The sequence below is a fragment of the Herpailurus yagouaroundi genome, unplaced genomic scaffold (genome assembly GCF_014898765.1).
Source record: "Herpailurus yagouaroundi ecotype Mexico unplaced genomic scaffold, PumYag 29, whole genome shotgun sequence".
NCBI lineage: Eukaryota > Metazoa > Chordata > Mammalia > Carnivora > Felidae > Herpailurus > Herpailurus yagouaroundi.
Genome location: NW_024412377.1, coordinates 98,225,517 through 98,242,792, shown reverse-complemented (window position 1 = coordinate 98,242,792; position 17,276 = coordinate 98,225,517). Strand labels below are relative to the sequence as shown.

The 17,276-nt window shown below is 37.1% G+C and overlaps 2 protein-coding genes across 2 annotated transcripts in view; one reads left to right on the top strand and one right to left on the bottom strand.

Moving 5' to 3' along the window:
- TBCA (tubulin folding cofactor A) overlaps positions 1-17,276 on the bottom strand; it is a 78,306-nt gene that overhangs the window by 40,233 nt on the left and 20,797 nt on the right. The window lies entirely within an intron of this gene.
- On the top strand, positions 9,092-9,508 carry LOC121014143 (60S ribosomal protein L35a-like). The gene has a single exon (XM_040450177.1). It carries the CDS (start codon positions 9,131-9,133, stop codon positions 9,461-9,463), a length of 333 nt encoding a protein of 110 aa, XP_040306111.1. The 5' UTR covers positions 9,092-9,130; the 3' UTR covers positions 9,464-9,508.

Here is a 17,276-nt window from a genome sequence, read left to right as displayed (position 1 = left end):
GTACCATGTTTTAACAGGACAGTATTGTCTACTTTTTAAAGAAGCTCATGGGGCATGAGCACCAGAGCAATACTATAAAAAGTATACACAGAAAAGCAATTATATCATTTTCCCAAGTAAATGCGGTATTGTCAGTCTAAATCCATTTTACAGCATAAAAGCATTCCTTTTACTTGACATTTACAGGAACATTTTTAAAATCCAAAAACTCTAGCTCTTTTTCCCCAGATTAAAAAGGCAAGAACGTGAAAAAAATAATAAAGTTTCTCAAAAAGAAAATACTCAGAATCAGTAGAGCCCAATACAAACTAACAAGTCTAACTCAACCAAATAGGAAGTACTTAAATGCTAGTAAGTTCATTAAAAAGAGTAAAAGAAACAAAAGACAGGATAATGACCTTATGAGACTTAAAATATAAGTAAAAAATACACAAAAATGAAAACAATTTTTAAAAACTTAAGTAAAAAAATAGAAAAATATTCATGCTGATAATTGAGCAAAGTTAAAATGGAGTTGGGTATGGTTAATCAGGTAAGGCTTGTAGTTTGAAGATTTTGGAGGAAAATATGAAAAAAAAATTCAGCAAGGTACTTTCAGGCTTACAATTTACTTTTAAGAACTCAAACCTAACAACCCTCCTGAGTAAGATAGCTGCTTCATATGAGTTATTTTTTCCACTAAAACCGTGTTTCTGGTGTAAATATTGAAGAAAAGGCAGAAGAAATCAAGAATTTTTTTATCAGAATTATGCATTTCAAACCTGTAATCTACTATCTACTATCTGTAATGTAGGTAAGCATGCACTTTTACCTAAATGAAACAGAATGATCAAGAAAAATAACTGAAAAAAAAAAAAAAAAAAGGCCCGCAGAAGAGCTAAACGAAAGGTCAAATTTTACACTCAAGTTTATACTTAGGATTTATAGGAGATATCTTCATGTCTTCACTAAGAGCAGTAGTTCTTTAAGCACAATTATATAAATGAATTTAGTTTCTTATAAATTTATAATTCTATAAATTGGGTTTATTGTGTTTTAAGCTAATAGATTAGAGAGGGGGAAAACTAGTGCTGTAGACAGGCATGCTGATCAAAGAAGCAATGACGAAAATATGACTAGGGACGAGAAAGAACCTTATCAACTAAGGTTGATAAACTTGTCAACTTTATATTCTATATGCACTTCATATAGAATATAAAGCCTCAACAACTTGATAATTCCTAAGGGGGTTTTACCTTATTTATAATAAAGAACAGTGATAAGTCAGGAGTATTTTCTTTAAAGGTTAAATGAAGTTGACAGGCTCTGCTTAATAACGAAGAAAATTTTAAAGGAAATGCAAATGGCAAAAAACTGAGACTCATGGAGCCGATGACTACATCCGGCTGTGTTCCACTTGGAGAGGTCAGGAGGTAGTCTACTGAAGGGCCTCACTAAAAACCCTTCCCTTCCCTGTCAATTGAACACAGTCAACATTCTGATTCTCAGGCTCAAAACTTACTTTGTCAGCCCCCTAAGAATGGAATCATGTTTTAAGGGTAGAATAGCGTTGATTAATGAGGCTAATGTGTAATGCTAAAATGCCAATTTATTAATATACAAAGAGGACCACAACCGTTAGTGGCCCTAGAAAACTCTTTTCCAAAAGGACAGCCCATTCTCTCACGATACGCAGACCTATGCGAAAATCCAAAGCCTTAACAGAAAGTTGATGGGTGAGTATGGAGCCAGAAAAAGGAGAATCTGATAAATAAAGTATTTTATAACTTAAGTACTTTTCAGTCTTTCTGGAGCATTAGCATTCTAAGGAGGTATCTCAGAGGCTGTTTTTTTGTTGTTTTATATGCTTGCAACCTATGTAAGATTCCTTTTAGAGGAAAAAAGTTCCAACGCTAAAAAGCAAAGTTCAAAAACTACTGTCTTCCTTAAAAGAGACAGAGTGGTCTAACAGTAAAAGAATACTTGAAAAGCCCCTGTCTCCTAGACTATGCTTAGCTGGACAAACCTGACGGATTTGTGACTTTCCTTATGTTCTGCTTTCACTGTTGACCAAATTTCCTTCCTGTTAACACTTACCACCACACTCTCTTTGTACAAAAGACAATAGTCAGTTAATAGCCTAGTCTTATAAGAGTAGGACCCATTCTCAAAAAAAAAAAAAAAAAAAGAGTAGGACCCATTCTCTTTCACACATCTTTGTGGTTCTCTATTATGATCTATTAAATGTTGATTTTATTTTATCCTTTGAAATTAAATCTTTCCAATTTCTTGGGTAATACTTCAATGTTTTCTTAAGTACTGACAGTAGTATATAAAGTAATTTATAAATATTTCCAGTCTGAATAGTTAAATTGAAATGATTTTTGGTATTTTTTTAAAAGTAAAACTTGACAGTTTGGATATTCAGAAAGGGTCTGTCCTTAAGGCTATATTCAGCTGAGATGATGTAGTGGGTTGTACAGTGTTGCCCAAAATTCATGTCCACCCAGGACCTCAGAATGTGATCTTATTTGGAAACAGGTTCTTTGTACATATAATTCATTGAGATGAGGTCACACTGGATTGGGGCAGGCCCTAAATCCAATGGCTGGTGTCTTTCATAGAGGAGACACACAAGGAAAAAGGCAGACAGAGGCAGAGACTGGAGTTAAACTACCAAAAGCCAAGGAATGCCAAACAAAGATTGTTGGCAACCCCGTCAAAGACTAGAAAAAGCATGAAAGGATTCTACTCTAGAGCCTTTGAAGGGAGGAGCATGACCTTCGAGGCACCTTGATTTCAGACTTCCAGGCTCCAGAAGTGTGAGAGAGTAAGTTTTAGTTTATTTGGTCACACAGTTTGTGGTACTTTTGTTATGAAAACCCTAGAAAACTAATACATATGTGAATGCAAGCAAAACTGTTCTTTTTACAGAAATATTTGTGAAACACCAGTGCTTTAAAGGACTTCTATTCAAGTGATGTGCTGTTACTAAGAGAGTACAAGAACAGAAAGCTTCCAGTGTCATATCTTACAATCATTACACTATACCATATCCTCCGTCTTCCTCCCTTCCAACCACCCAGTAGTTGCCACATGCTTACAATGTGCCAAGCAGTGGACAACAGACAAAATAACTACTATACCTTCTGTCATGGTGATCTCAGTCTAGTCTCACTCATTGGTTGTAAAAGTCCTCCCATGGCAATGCATACAGCCACCAAGTATTTTTTAATAACTATACAGTGTTTCATGGACTGCATGCAGCACACTTTAAGCAATATCCTATCAACGAATATTTCTATTATTTTCAATTCTTCAATATTATTACAAACAGTGAGATGAACATCATTGTACTTACATCTATACCCTTCTCTGCATATCCTGTCCAGATGAAAATCTTAGCATAGTATTTCTAGGTCAAGGGTATGTACATTTTACTTAATGATACAAACCATCAAATTGACCTCAACAAAGAAGGTACCAATTGACATTTCCACCAACAGTGAGAGTCCATTTCTTTAATCAAAACTTGGTACTGGTATTTTCATTTAAGTCAATATTATAAATGACCAATAATGTTATTGTGCATTTCTGTGATTATTAGTGAGATATAGCCATTAATGGTATAGAGTCTAGAGCAAGGCTGTTTGAATTTGAATGCCAGTTCTACTAGTTCAAAGTTATTAAACTCTTGATACCTGTTTCCTCAACTGTAAAGCAAAGACAGGAAGAATATCTGCCAATAACGTAGCTGGGAGAATTAAACGGGTTAATATCTGTAAACTGCTTACAATTGTACATAGTTCATAGTGCTATTATTATTTCACATGTCATCCAATCCTACTTCATTCTTTATGTGCAGATTTTCTGTTTATACTCAGCTCTTTCTTTCTTTTTTTTTTTTTTTTTTAATTTTTTTTTCCAACGTTTATTTATTTTTGGGACAGAGAGAGACAGAGCATGAACGGGGGAGGGGCAGAGAGAGAGGGAGACACAGAATCGGAAACAGGCTCCAGGCTCTGAGCCATCAGCCCAGAGCCCGACGCGGGGCTCGAACTCACGGACCGCGAGATCATGACCTGGCTGAAGTCGGATGCTTAACCGACTGCACCACCCAGGCACCCCTACTCAGCTCTTTCTTAATTTATAGGAACTCTTTGTATATTCTAGATCTTCATCCTTTATCTGTCATGTAGTTGGTAAATACTTTTCCTAATGTATCGTTTGTCTTTGATTTTTCTTCTTTTTGGCTCTATTCCCCTAGAGAAATTTTATGTTTATATAGTCAAGTTATCAATCTTACCTTTATGGTTTCCAGGTTTTACGTACACAAGAAAACACTTTCCACAAAATATAGTATTTTAATTTAACAGTAAAGCGAAAGACAGTTAACGATTTTGGTTTTGTTTGTTAGAAGACTTGAGAGGTCATTTCTAGGTAGAGTCTCATTAACTTAACATTCAACAGGGGGAAACATTACAATCTTTTCTCCTTATTTTTTATTTTTATTTATTTATTTTTATTTTTTCATATTAATTTATTGTCAAATTGGTTTCCATACCACACCCAGTACTCATCCCAACAGGTGCCCTCCTCAATGCCCATCACCCACTTTTCCCTCTCCCCCACCCCCCATCAACCCTCAGTTTGTTCTCAGTATTTAAGAGTCTCTTATAGTTTGCCTCTTTCCCTCTCTGTAACTTTTTTTCCCCCTTCCCCTCCCCCATGGTCTTCTGTTAAGTTTCTCAGGATCCACACATGAGTGAAAACATATAGGATCTGTCTTTCTCTGTATGGCTCATTTCACTTAGCGTAATACCCTCCAGTTCCATCCACATTGCTACAAATGGCCAGATTTCATTCTTTCTCATTGCCAAGTAGTATTCCATTGTATATATAAACCACATCTTCTTTATCCATTCGTCAGTTGATGGACATTTAAGTTCTTTCCATAATTTGGCTGTTGTTGAAAGTGCTGCTATAAACACTGGGGTACAAGGGCCCCTATGCATCAGCACTCCTATATCCCTTGGGTAAATTCCTAACAGTGCTATTGCTGGGTCATACAGTAGAACTATTTTTAATTTTTTGAGGAACCTCCACACTGTTTTCCAGAGTGGCTGCACCAGTTTGCATTCCCACCAACAGTGCAAGAGGGTTCCCGTTTCTCCACATCTTCTCCAGCATCTATAGTCTCCTGATTTGTTCATTTTAGCCACTCTGACTGGCATAAGGTGGTATCAGGTGTGGTTTTGATTTGCTTTTCCCTGATGAGGAATGACATTGAGCATCTTTTCATGTGTCTGTTGGCCATCTGAATGTCTTATTTAGAAAAGCGTCTATTCACGTCTCCTTAAAGTATTTCTGAAGAAAAAATAAAAATGTCTTCCCAAGTAGCGTCTTGGGACACTACTAAAAATATTTTCTAGAGCTATAGCATCTCCACAAAGAGTGATTTATAATTTCTTCTTTCAGAATTTCTCTCAATCTTAAAAATTTTCTGTTAAACAAATGGGCATCTACATTCTATGAAATCATGTATCTAGGTTTTACATGTTATGAAGAGATTTTGGCTTACTGATATACCAGATACATACAAAAAATTACAACATGGACAGACAGGCTGTTAACTGGGATACTCAATGATTACTCAGATTGGCAAATGCCAAATTAGAAGCAAACCATTTTTAAAGCATTTAATATGCTCCATTTTCCCCTCAAGGAAATTAATTTTTCGAAGGAAATTTCATTGTGCTCATCTACCTACATAGGCATGCTTTATCACTCTAGCTCTTTTCAGTTCTCTGTTCTAATTACAATCTAAATTTTGCATCCTTTGTGGATTTTCTTGCATGTCTTCTTCCAGGTAATTAACATGACTTAAATAAAACTGCATTTAACATAACACCTATGGCACCATGCAGAGCACTGCCCTCCATTCAATATGGTGCCATCATTACCTTAGGCATCATTCAACTGCTAATTTTTAGTCCATATTTACAACTACCTTGAATTTAATTTTCCTAAAATAGTATCCATCATTTTAGTGAAAATTAAATACTAGCTTCCCTCCAATGAGTACTAATTTTATAATTCTACTTTATTAAAAAGTAAACACACTAAGAGCATTCAATTTATTTGGCTTAATTTGTCCTTCACATACTTATAGGTTTATTGCTCACTCTTCAATTCTTTTGCACATACTTTACATGCATTTTAAATGGAGTCATTAGCTGGTGGCAAACATGCAAAGGCCAGTTTCATATGCTTTACTCATAGGTTTGCATTAAAAACAAAACAAAATAGGGGCACCAGGCTGGCTCAATCAGTTGAGCATCGGACTCGTGGTTTCGGCTTAGGTCATGATCCCAGGGTCATGGAATTGAGTTCTGTGTCTGGCTCTGTGCTGAGCATGGAGCCTGCTAAAGATTCTCTCTCTCTCTCTCTCTCTCTCTCTCTCTCTCTCTCTCTCTCTCTCCCCTCTCCCCCCGCCCCCTGCCCCTCTGCCCCTCTACCCTGCTTGTTTTTTCTCTCTGTCTAAAATAAAATTATTTCCACTAAAAGAAATTCTCTAAAGAGAAATTCATTTATTTTAAATAAACTTGGTGCAACCTCTTACTACATAGCCCTTAATTAGACAATATTCCATCAGAAGTCCACAGTCCATCATAGTCCCTGATTCTAAATTCTAACCTAGCTGGAAAACAAAACAAAACTATGAGACATTAGGAAAGTACTGTTCTCTACCCCCACAATGCAGCTTTCAAACTGTTACCAGAATTCCCATGCTTTCCTTAAATAATCAAACAAAAACAATATCTGTAGAATTCCAAATTTCTCAAAAGGCCCTCGGGGTACATTTTCATTATATACTTCATTCTTTCTACACTCCTGTTATAATATCCATGCTGTGTCCCAAATACGTCCTGTTCATTTTCTAAATGAGCTTTGGAGATTTTCATCTTATTTCTTTTGATAAGAGGAAATGCCTCCTCATCTCCTACCTATCCCTACTTCATCTCTAGTACTCACTCAAGAACTGCCTCAAATATCATCTCCTCTAAGAAGCTTTCCTCATCTCACCCAGCAGAAATTTAGTGCTCTTAAAGTGATTTCTTCTCCAAATAACTTTGACCTAAATAGGTGTATCTTGATAAATATATGTCTATATAATGCTTTATAGTTGAGCTGCTTGTACAAATAGTATCTCAATTAATAGTCATTCTGTGTAGTCACATTAAAACTCATATAGAGGATGGATACTCAAGATCTAACACTTAGTAAATAAACAAAGGAATTTAGTTGTACCTGCTTAAACTAAAGGTATATGTATACATGGTTTCTGGAACCTAGAAAGGACTTTTGAAAACATGAAAGTAACATCACAAAAAGTTTCTAAAGGAAGACGTATCTTATAATTGAATCATTTTCCTGTTTGTTTAAACCAACAGTTAATAGCCACTCCTGAAGTTTTTGACATAAATATGAAAAGGCTCATATTGCTAAGGAATCTACCAGAAGAACTCTGTCTCCTAGGTGTGGTTAATAATATTTGCAGATGATTCTTAGACTGAAACTATGACCTAATGCATTTGTTAAAACAAACAAAGCAGGCTGTCATTCCTTATTGAAAAATGAAAAGCTAGCCTATTTCCAGTGATCATTTTTTTCAGATATTTTGGCAAACAGAGCATTATTTGTTAGCAGTGGGATTATTTATGTGGTGAGAATTTTTTTTAATTTTTTTTTTTCAACGTTTATTTATTTTTGGGACAGAGAGAGACAGAGCATGAACGGGGGAGGGGCAGAGAGAGAGGGAGACACAGAATCAGAAACAGGCTCCAGGCTCTGAGCCATCAGCCCAGAGCCCGACGCGGGGCTCGAACTCACGGACCGCGAGATCGTGACCTGGCTGAAGTCGGACGCTTAACCGACTGCGCCACCCAGGCGCCCCTATGTGGTGAGAATTTTAACAACAGTATTCCATAAATCAGCTTATATACAACGTCATTTTATCAATGTTCCTATTCAGGTGAAATAAAAGTTAAGCCAATGGAACCAGGTGATCTGGGTTTAAGTTCTAATTCTTGACTTTGTAATGTGATCCTGGATAAGCTGCTTAATTTCTCTGGGTCTCAGGTTCAATATATGTAAAACCAGGAGGTTGGATGAAATGATTCCTGGGGTGTGTTGCAGGCTCAAAAAAACGGAGAGAAGAAACACATCTTAAATTCATTTATTAATAGAATAAATTAAACTATCAGCATAAACTGACAATTTTTTTCTATTTATTTACAAAGCTGATAAATAATATTCTGAAACTGGCCCTAAAATGCTTAGTTGGGTTTCTCAGGTCAGTAAATCTAGCACTTTAAACTTAACTATCAATTTCCCTTCATTTTACTGAGGTATCTTTCATCTTTAGTCTCAAAAGTTGCTGTAAAATTTCTTGTTTCTTTGCAATTCATGACATAATTCATCCCAGTCTGGTGTTTCATCAATTTAACAGTTCTAATTGCCTTATTATCTGCTCTGGTGCAGTAGTAAAGCCTCTGAACATTTCATTTACCTTACCAACAAGAAAAGCCCATATATCTCAGCCTTAAGGATATTACCTCTACCTCTTGGATGAGCAGAGGCATGAAGAACTTAAGCTCTCTGGAAAGCCAATATAATCTATCACTATTTAACTGTTTGTCAATGTTTATGCCTGTCTCAACTCACATTTAATGGGGCTTTTTATTGTTATTTTCCACTATAAAATTTTGAAGGCACCTAAATGTCACTAATTCCTTTCCAAGTTTAGCATGTATATTGCAATGTTACTTAGAGACACAGGGATATGGTGCAAATGCACAGGCTTTGAGAGCATTTAGGCAGATTAACTTGCGAAAGTTCAAATCTTAGTTCTGACCTTTGCTCTTTATATGGTCTTAAGGGAGTAACTACCTCTCTCCGTCTCAGTTTCCTCATGTAAAACATGAAGACTAACTGCTCTACAATATGGTAGTGAATATAAAGTAAGTATAGTTCCTGGTCCAATGCTGCATCATACTTAAGAGGGACTCAGGTGAGCGAGTTCTGCTGCCGAACTTTGGGGGCAAATAAGCGGGGGCCTGCTGGGAACAGGACTCCTGAAACGACAAATATGTCTGGAAGGCTGTGGTCCAAAGCCATTTTTGCTGGCTATAAGCGGGGTCTCCGGAACCAGAGGGAGCACACAGCTCTTCTTAAAAACGAAGGTGTTTATGCTCGAGATGAAACTGAATTCTATCTAGGCAAGAGATGTGCTTATGTGTACAAAGCAAAGAACAACACAGTGACTCCTGGTGGCAAACCGAATAAAACTAGAGTAATCTGGGGAAAAGTAACTCGTGCTCATGGAAACAGTGGCATGGTTCGTGCCAAATTCCGAAGCAACCTTCCTGCTAAAGCCATTGGCCACAGAATCCGTGTAATGCTGTACCCCTCAAGGATTTAAACTAACTGAAAAGTAAATAAATAAAGGTGTAGATTTGTTCTCTTGTAAAAAAAAAAAAAAAAAAAAAGAGGGACTCAGTCACTGTTAGTCATATCCTTCCTATACCAAGGGCTCCCATTTGGCTGTGATTCTGCTTGTTGAACTGGCTGAAAATAGATTCTAGTTATCAGCTACTTCTATAGGAGTGTTTCCAAATGGCTGGTTGTAACTCATTAGTCAGGATTGTAATAATCCCATGACTCCCGAAATCAATTCAGTGGGTCATGATCATTGTCATTTTAATGAAAGAAAATAGAATGGAATTGGAAATAACAGAGTGCATCATAAGTGGTTAAAATGGGAATATTTCATTAAACTTTTGTTTCAGTCATACACACACACACACACACACACACACACACACACACACACACAATGTCATGATGTAAAATAAAATATATTTCTAAATCTGGGTTAGATCAGAAAAGTTTGAAATACACTACTTCACAGAGAAGGCTAGTCATCTTGGTTGGATCACTTTTTCTCCCTGCCCAACCTCCCCAGGGAAATGTACTACTGAGACCACTATTTCAGTGTAAAAGGCCCACCGGCAATGTCTCTCTACAGAAAGAGATTACACACACACACATATACACATATACCTGTGTGTGTATATGTATATATACATATACACACATACATAGAGGTTTGAAGTTACCTGCAATGTTAACAAGACCACAAAGAAGAAGTGATACTTTAATTCTTCCCTTACAAATATCTTTTGGGGAACCTGGGTGTCTCAGTCAGTTAAGCAACCAACTTTGGCTCAGGTCATGACCTCAGGGTTTGTGAATTCAAGCCCCATATTAGGCTCGCTGCTGTCAGTGCAGAGCCCACTTTGGATCCTCTGTTCCCTCTCTCTCTCTGCCACCCACTCTCATGTACTCTTTCTCTTTCTCTCTCTTAAAAATAAACATTAAAAAAAAAAAAAGAAATATCTTTTTTGAGGCACCTGGGTGGCTCAGTCAGTTAAGTATCCAACTCTTGATTTTGGCTCAGGTCATGATCTCATGGTCCTGAGATTAAGCTCTGCCACGGGTTCGACACTGAGTATGGAGCCTGCTTGGGATTCTCTCTCTCCCTCTCTCTCTCTGCCCCTCCCCTGCTTGTGCTCTCTTTCTTTCTCTCTCTCAAAATAAATAAATAAACATAAAAAAACCATCAGTTTAGGGAAAAAATATCTTTTTTAATTACTAGTCAAGTACTCATCTCACATTTTTCTACTTTTGAAATACAGTAGCAACTAAAGAGCTCCCTGGGGGCCTTAAAGATAATAATAATAACAAAGAAATTTACAACCAGAAAGACAGTTATCAAAATGAGAATGCCACCTTTAAAACTGAAAATGTAAAAAATAAATAAACATAAAATAAAATCTAAAATATATTCTGTAACCACAACTCTTTCAGGAAAATACACTAATCTTTTGGGGAGAATATTTATTTTTGTCTTTTAAAGCAGAGCCAAATTAAATGGGAGTTGAAGGAGGGCTATTAGGGAAAGCTTTCCCCAGAAAGTGATCTTAAGTTAGGATTTGATGAATAAGAATTAGCAGAGTAAAGAAGAGGGAAATGGTATGTGGCAGGATGTAGCATTCTAGGTACTAAAAAGCTACAAAAGATTCTTAAGTGTGATAGAAAATGGAAAGTTGGTTTGAGAATTAAGTAAGGCTGGTTCATGAGTGTGGAGAAGAGTAGTAAGAGATAAAGCTAACCAATAGAGCAGGGCGGGGGGGGGGGGGGGGAGACAGCATAAAATCTTATCTGGTCATACTAAAGAATATGGACTCTTCCAAAATGTATTAGACAATCATATCAGGTGAGGGGCATAATCATATTTTAGTTAAAAAAGATCCCTATGACTGCAATTTGGAGAATGTAATAGTAAGGGAAATGGCAAGGGCCAGGCAACAAGGGGAGTGTCCAGCAATCCAGGAGAAAGACAATGGTGGCCTATTCAAGGGTGGTAGCTGGGGGGATTGAGAGGGAGATTAAAGTGAAAATTATTTTAACCAGAGTGCATCTGATAGATGTGGGAAGACTAAAGAGGGAGCAGCCAAAGGTAACTGGGCAGATGGTGGTATGGTAGTACCACTGCCTGGCATAAGGAGTCCGGGAGGAAGAGTGTGAGAGAGGGAGGGAAAGTATAAAACTACACAGTTGTTCCTCCTTATCTGTGGGGGATAAGTTGCAAGACCCCTAGTGGATGAAGGTAGTACAGAACCTTATATATACTATGTTTTTTCCTAAACATACACACGTATGACAAAATATAATTTACAAATTAGGCACAACAAGAGATCAGTAACAACAATAAAACAGAATAACAATATACTGTAATAAAAGTTGTGAATGTGGTCTCTCAAAATATCTTATTGGACTATGCTAGTGTACAGTACTGGACTCACTTCCTGTGATGCTGTGAGATGATAAAATGCTTACGTGATGAGATGAATGATGTGAATGAGGTGAATGATGTAGGCACTATAATGTAGGGTTAGGCTACTACTGACCTAATCATGTGTCAGAAGGATGATTGGCTTCCAGACCACAACTGACTATGAGGAGCTGAAACTGTGAAAAGCAAGAAAACCACGGATAAGAGGGGGGTGGCGGGGAGAGTATTGTAGTACCTTTTAGATCACCTTACATTTGAAGTGTCTCTATGACATTAAGCAGAAATGTCCAGAGGTAACCAGACCTGGAGTTCAAGAAAAAGATCTGGGCTGAGGATACACATGTGGGAGTTATAAACAACTGAAGTCAGAGGAATGGATGAGGCTGCTCACTGAATATTTACAAAGTGAAAAGGGAAAAGGAGCCCCAGGTAGACCTCAGAGAATATTTAAGACAGGGTAAGCTGCATTACTGCAAGAATGACATCTTTTTTTAAATTGAGGTATAACTGAAATATGTCCATTTCAGGTGTATAACATAATGATTCAATACTTTTATATATTGCAAAATGATCACCACAATAAGTCTAATTAACATCTATAACCATAGTTACATTTTTTTCTTGTGATAAGTTCTTGTGTGTGATGAGAACGTTTTCAACTGTTTTATTCACCATTACATCCCCATCACTCAATATCCCATCAAATATTAGTAGCTCAGTAATCTGTTGCATAAACAACAAAGGAAGAAGAAACCAAAAGTAGAATTGAGGAGGGGAAAGGAGGTAGAAGGAAAACCAGAGGACTGCAGTATCACTGTAACCAAAGAAAGAAATCAGAATTAAAAGCCTTTTAAGAAGGAGGGGGAGGGCAATTCTGTCAATTGCTGCTAGTAAATCAAGATAAAGACTATTAAATATTATGGGTGACCTTTGTTTCATTGCTGTTGGTAAGACAAAAAAAACCCAAACTACAGTGGGTTAAGAAGTGACTGGGAGGTGGCAGTGTGGAGCCTGTGAATACAGACACAGCTTTTGACAAGTGTGGATCCTAGGAAGGGAAATGACACAAAGGTTTATGCTGTTGATTCTTTAAGATGTTAGTGACTTCAGCATGCTTGAATACTACTGGAAAGAAACTGCTAAAGAGATTAAAGACATACAAAAGAGAAGAAACAGGGATGCCTGGATGGCTCAGTTGGTTAAGCACTGGACTCTTGATCTCAGCTCAGGTCATGATCTTGCAGTTTGTGAGTTCAAGTCTCACGTTGGGCTCCACACTGACAGTATGGGGCCTGCTTGGGATTCTGTCTCTCCCTCTCTCTACCTCTCCCCCACTTGTGCGCATGCAAGCTCGCTCTCTCTCTCTTAAATAAACTTAAAAAAGAAAAAAAGAAAAAAGGAAAGAAAGAAACAAATATCCAGGGCAAGGAGATGGGATTCTGAACACTGGTACAATGCTGGTTTTAGATAAGAAAGGTTCAGATCTTTGATTCTAAGAGGAAGAATAAGGGAAGTAATGCAGACTGCAAGTAAGTCTACAGGTTTGATAGTGCATGGGACACATACAAAGAGTATGTGATTCCTCCATTAGCGAGGGAAGACTTCAGGAAAGAAGTAATGATCAAGAAGAGACATAAAAATTAAGGACTAGTCACTATTATTCAGAGCAGTATGTTGGGAATGTTCTAGTCAGAGGAAGCTGCATATTTAGAAAAGGTCTGAACAGAGATTGATGTATTTACCAAGCCCCAAAACAAACAGAGTAGGGAAATTGGTTTGAGCCTAGATTTGGCCCCTGGCTTAATCTACCCCTCAGGCTGTTGCTGATATATTTCAAGGAATACTTTCTACTCTGAGAGGTGACTCTTGTTATTCCAATCAGAGCACTCTAACAATTAAGGATTCAGATGTTTGAAGAACTGTGGGCAAGGATTCATTAGCCAGTTACTCACCTATGAATTAAAGGCTTCTTGAATAACTACTAAGTTCAAGGTACCAACGTGGATTCTGGAGACTGCAAAGAGAATTAAGCATGTTTTTGGCACTCTTAAGCTCAGTCCTTTAATGGGCAGAAGAAGTAAAATGTTAGCTGAAGCCCATAGCCCATATAAGATTTACTCCTTTTTTCCATCCTTTACTTCTCCTATTATCTTATGTATCTACCTGCTACTTGTCTCTCCCTCATCCCTCCCCTTCTTCTCTCTACCTTATTGGCCATCAGTGTAGATTTTATCAGTATGGAAAATTCTTAATACTTATTCTACTTACTGAACACTGCTTCATATTTCTGAGATCTCTAATTAAAAATTAGCTAAGTTCAACATTTCATATTCTAAAAAAAAAGAAAAAGCTAAGTTATTTTTGTAAAAGGCCTTCAATGATTTTTCCTTATATGTCAATAGTCTCCAAGAGAATACAGCATACATTTGGGGACTTAACATTTGAGGACTTAACTCTCAGTAAATACCCCCTAAAATGTTCACATAATATAATTTTAATTTTGCTGAAATATAATTCTGAAGGTTATGAGCTGTGAAAATGGTATTCAGGAATAAGTCAGTCACCAACATGGTGAATAAGTCTGACAACTGTCCAGCATCCAATCTCAATGCTATTCTGTTCCTTATTTTGTCCTTGTGTGTGATACCTAGAATCCTAGTAAATGAATGGAAACACAAACAAAATTTTGTTTCTGTGAGGAAAAAGACCCAGAGAAGAAAGTCAATTACTAGTAGTGGTGACAATAAGAAGTAAAAAAAAAAAAAAAAAATCAAAGAAAATAATTGTTTGCAAATTTGGCCATTTGACAAGATTTCTTAACACATTCCTTAACAAAACATACATTGTCTATTGTATTTTCTCCAATTGCACATCATTATCTACCAACATGACAAAAAATAGCCAGAAAATTTTTAGTTGGGCTAAAATCTGGAATAACTATCAGGGATTCTTAAAGATTTGATAATCAACTACAGAATTATGATATTTTATCACACCATTAGACTCAAAAGACTGGCTAGGAGAAATAAGCGTCAGAGTCAAAAGTTACTGCCTTTTACTCTTTATGGTTAGAGGTATATACTAAGAGACTTAAACTCTAGATTGCAGAACTCATTCTGCTGCTTACTATCTGTGTACCTCTTTGAAAGTCACTTAATTTCTGTGTTAGCCAGGTCCTTGGAGAAGCAGACACCAACACGGTATTAAACTTGCAAGAATTTTATCACTGCAAACACACAGGAGAGAGAAAAATGAGAAGGGAGGTGGAAGGTTTGGCAAGGCCGCTAGGGAATCCTCAGGCCAAAGTCATTAGAGGAATCTCATGTCATCCAGGAAAAGGCCTGTATACGACTGGCTGACATCAGGTCGTGGGAAGCAAGGCGCTGGGAAAAACTGAGCGTCAGATTTCATGGTCCAGTAGCTGGGACCCATGCTTAATTACACTCTCTGCATACAGAGTTCTTCAAGTTCCATTCTCATGGCCACCACAACTTCTACGAATTTTCACAACTATCAATTCCCTATTTTTGTGTTTCCTACTTCATGAAGTTGTGCAAAGTATCTTGGTAGGCACTAGGGATACCATGGTGACTAAGAGTGATGGTCTCTGTTCCTGAAAGAACTTCTCTAGTAGAAGATACAAAGAAGCAAAGAGACAATTAAATACTGTGTAGGTCATTCAGATTGTCACTTACCTACATCTATGGTGGCTCCCTCATACTTGTAGAAAATAAATCTACATACTTCTTAGTACGACATACACGACTGGGTCCTAATTTATGTTATTAACTTACCTCTTACTAACTCTTCGGTCCCCACACCATAAACACTGCAGACATCACAAACATTTTATTGACTCCCATATGTAATATACCAATTCACAACTCCCTGTTTTTACACATATAGTTCTATCTAGAATGTGACTTTCATTTGGCCTCAAGATTCTGCTCAAATGTCACATGTGATAAGCCTTCTCTAATTCTAGAGCTGTGGTTCTCAACAGGGGCATTTTATTCCCTATCTCCCAAGGAAGCATTTGACAATGTTGGGAGACAATTCTGGTTTGTCGCAAGTGTGTGTGTTTGGGGTGGGGAGGTGCTACTGGCATCAAATGGGTAGAGACTAGGGGTACTGCTAAAAACCTCACAATGTAAAAGACAACCTTCCCCAACCCCCAATAAATAAGTATACAGACCAAAAAATCAAAAGTGCCAAGGCTGAATAACCCTGCCCTAGAAGCAGTTTGTCATAACCTCATCTGAGCTCACAAAGCATTCTGTCTTTAATTAGATGCTATTCATCTTTCTTTAACACCACAAGCTCCTAGAGCACAGAATATGTGATTTATCTATCTATACCTAATAACCTAGTTAGTCTTATCCCTTTTATAAATTTGTCAAAGTATAAAAAGGTATATAGTCAGTGCACTGGGATCACTCAACAGGTGCTTTCACCCTGGGTCTACCCACTTCCTGTTTTTTTTTTTTTGGACGGGGGCAAATTACTTAAACTCAATTTCATCTGTAAAATAGAGCTCACTGCAGCTACTTCACATAAGAACTGTGAAGGTCAAATGAAACGCACACGAAATGCTTAGGTAATGGATGGCACATAGTACGAGCTAAAATGTATCAACTAACATTGCTATTCCCACACCTTTTTATGTTGCCAAAATAAGCAAAAAGAAGCTAAAGGTGGGGGGCAGGAGGTAGTGAAAAGAAAACATTAGTATTCAGCAAGTCAATTAATTACATAAGCAACGTATGACTGCCTTCCCTTTATAACATTTTTCTCATCACTTGCTGATTTCAAAATAGTACTTGTATTTATTTGAAATTCAAAACAATGCTATAACATTTATTAGGAACCCAAATCTGTGTTTACTACTAAAATTAATTTAACTTAGGTACAAACTTATTTTATCTATTTATCTAAGCAGTAACGCTGTATTATAAGTGAAGTATCACTAACTTCACAATTTTACCATCAAATAAGGAAGACACTAGTTTAAATTTTCACAATGAGTATACCTGAACATCTGATGTTATGGAATGTTAGGTTAGGATATTACATGTTATGTGTTACACAGCACTTACGAATGCTCTTTCAACTAAGAATTGGTGACGGTGTATGGGTCGATTTTGGCAAAAATTCAGTAACAAACTTCGGGTGAACAGTAGTCAGTATTTGGCATAGCACCTTATACACAGTAACTGTTCAATAATGTTAAGATAAATCCAATGAAGGAATCCTCAGGCCTGGGAAACTTTATCACAGTACAGATTGGCAGTGTTAGTAGTAGTAGTAGTAATAGTAGTAGTAGCAGCAGCAGCAGCAGCAGCTACCAGGGTGGTACCAGTCAGTATCTTTTATCTTC

Excerpts from the sequence above, each read along its gene's own strand:
- LOC121014143 (XM_040450177.1), top strand. The coding sequence starts at position 9,131 with ATGTCTGGAAGGCTGTGGTCCAAAGCCATTTTTGCTGGCTATAAGCGG.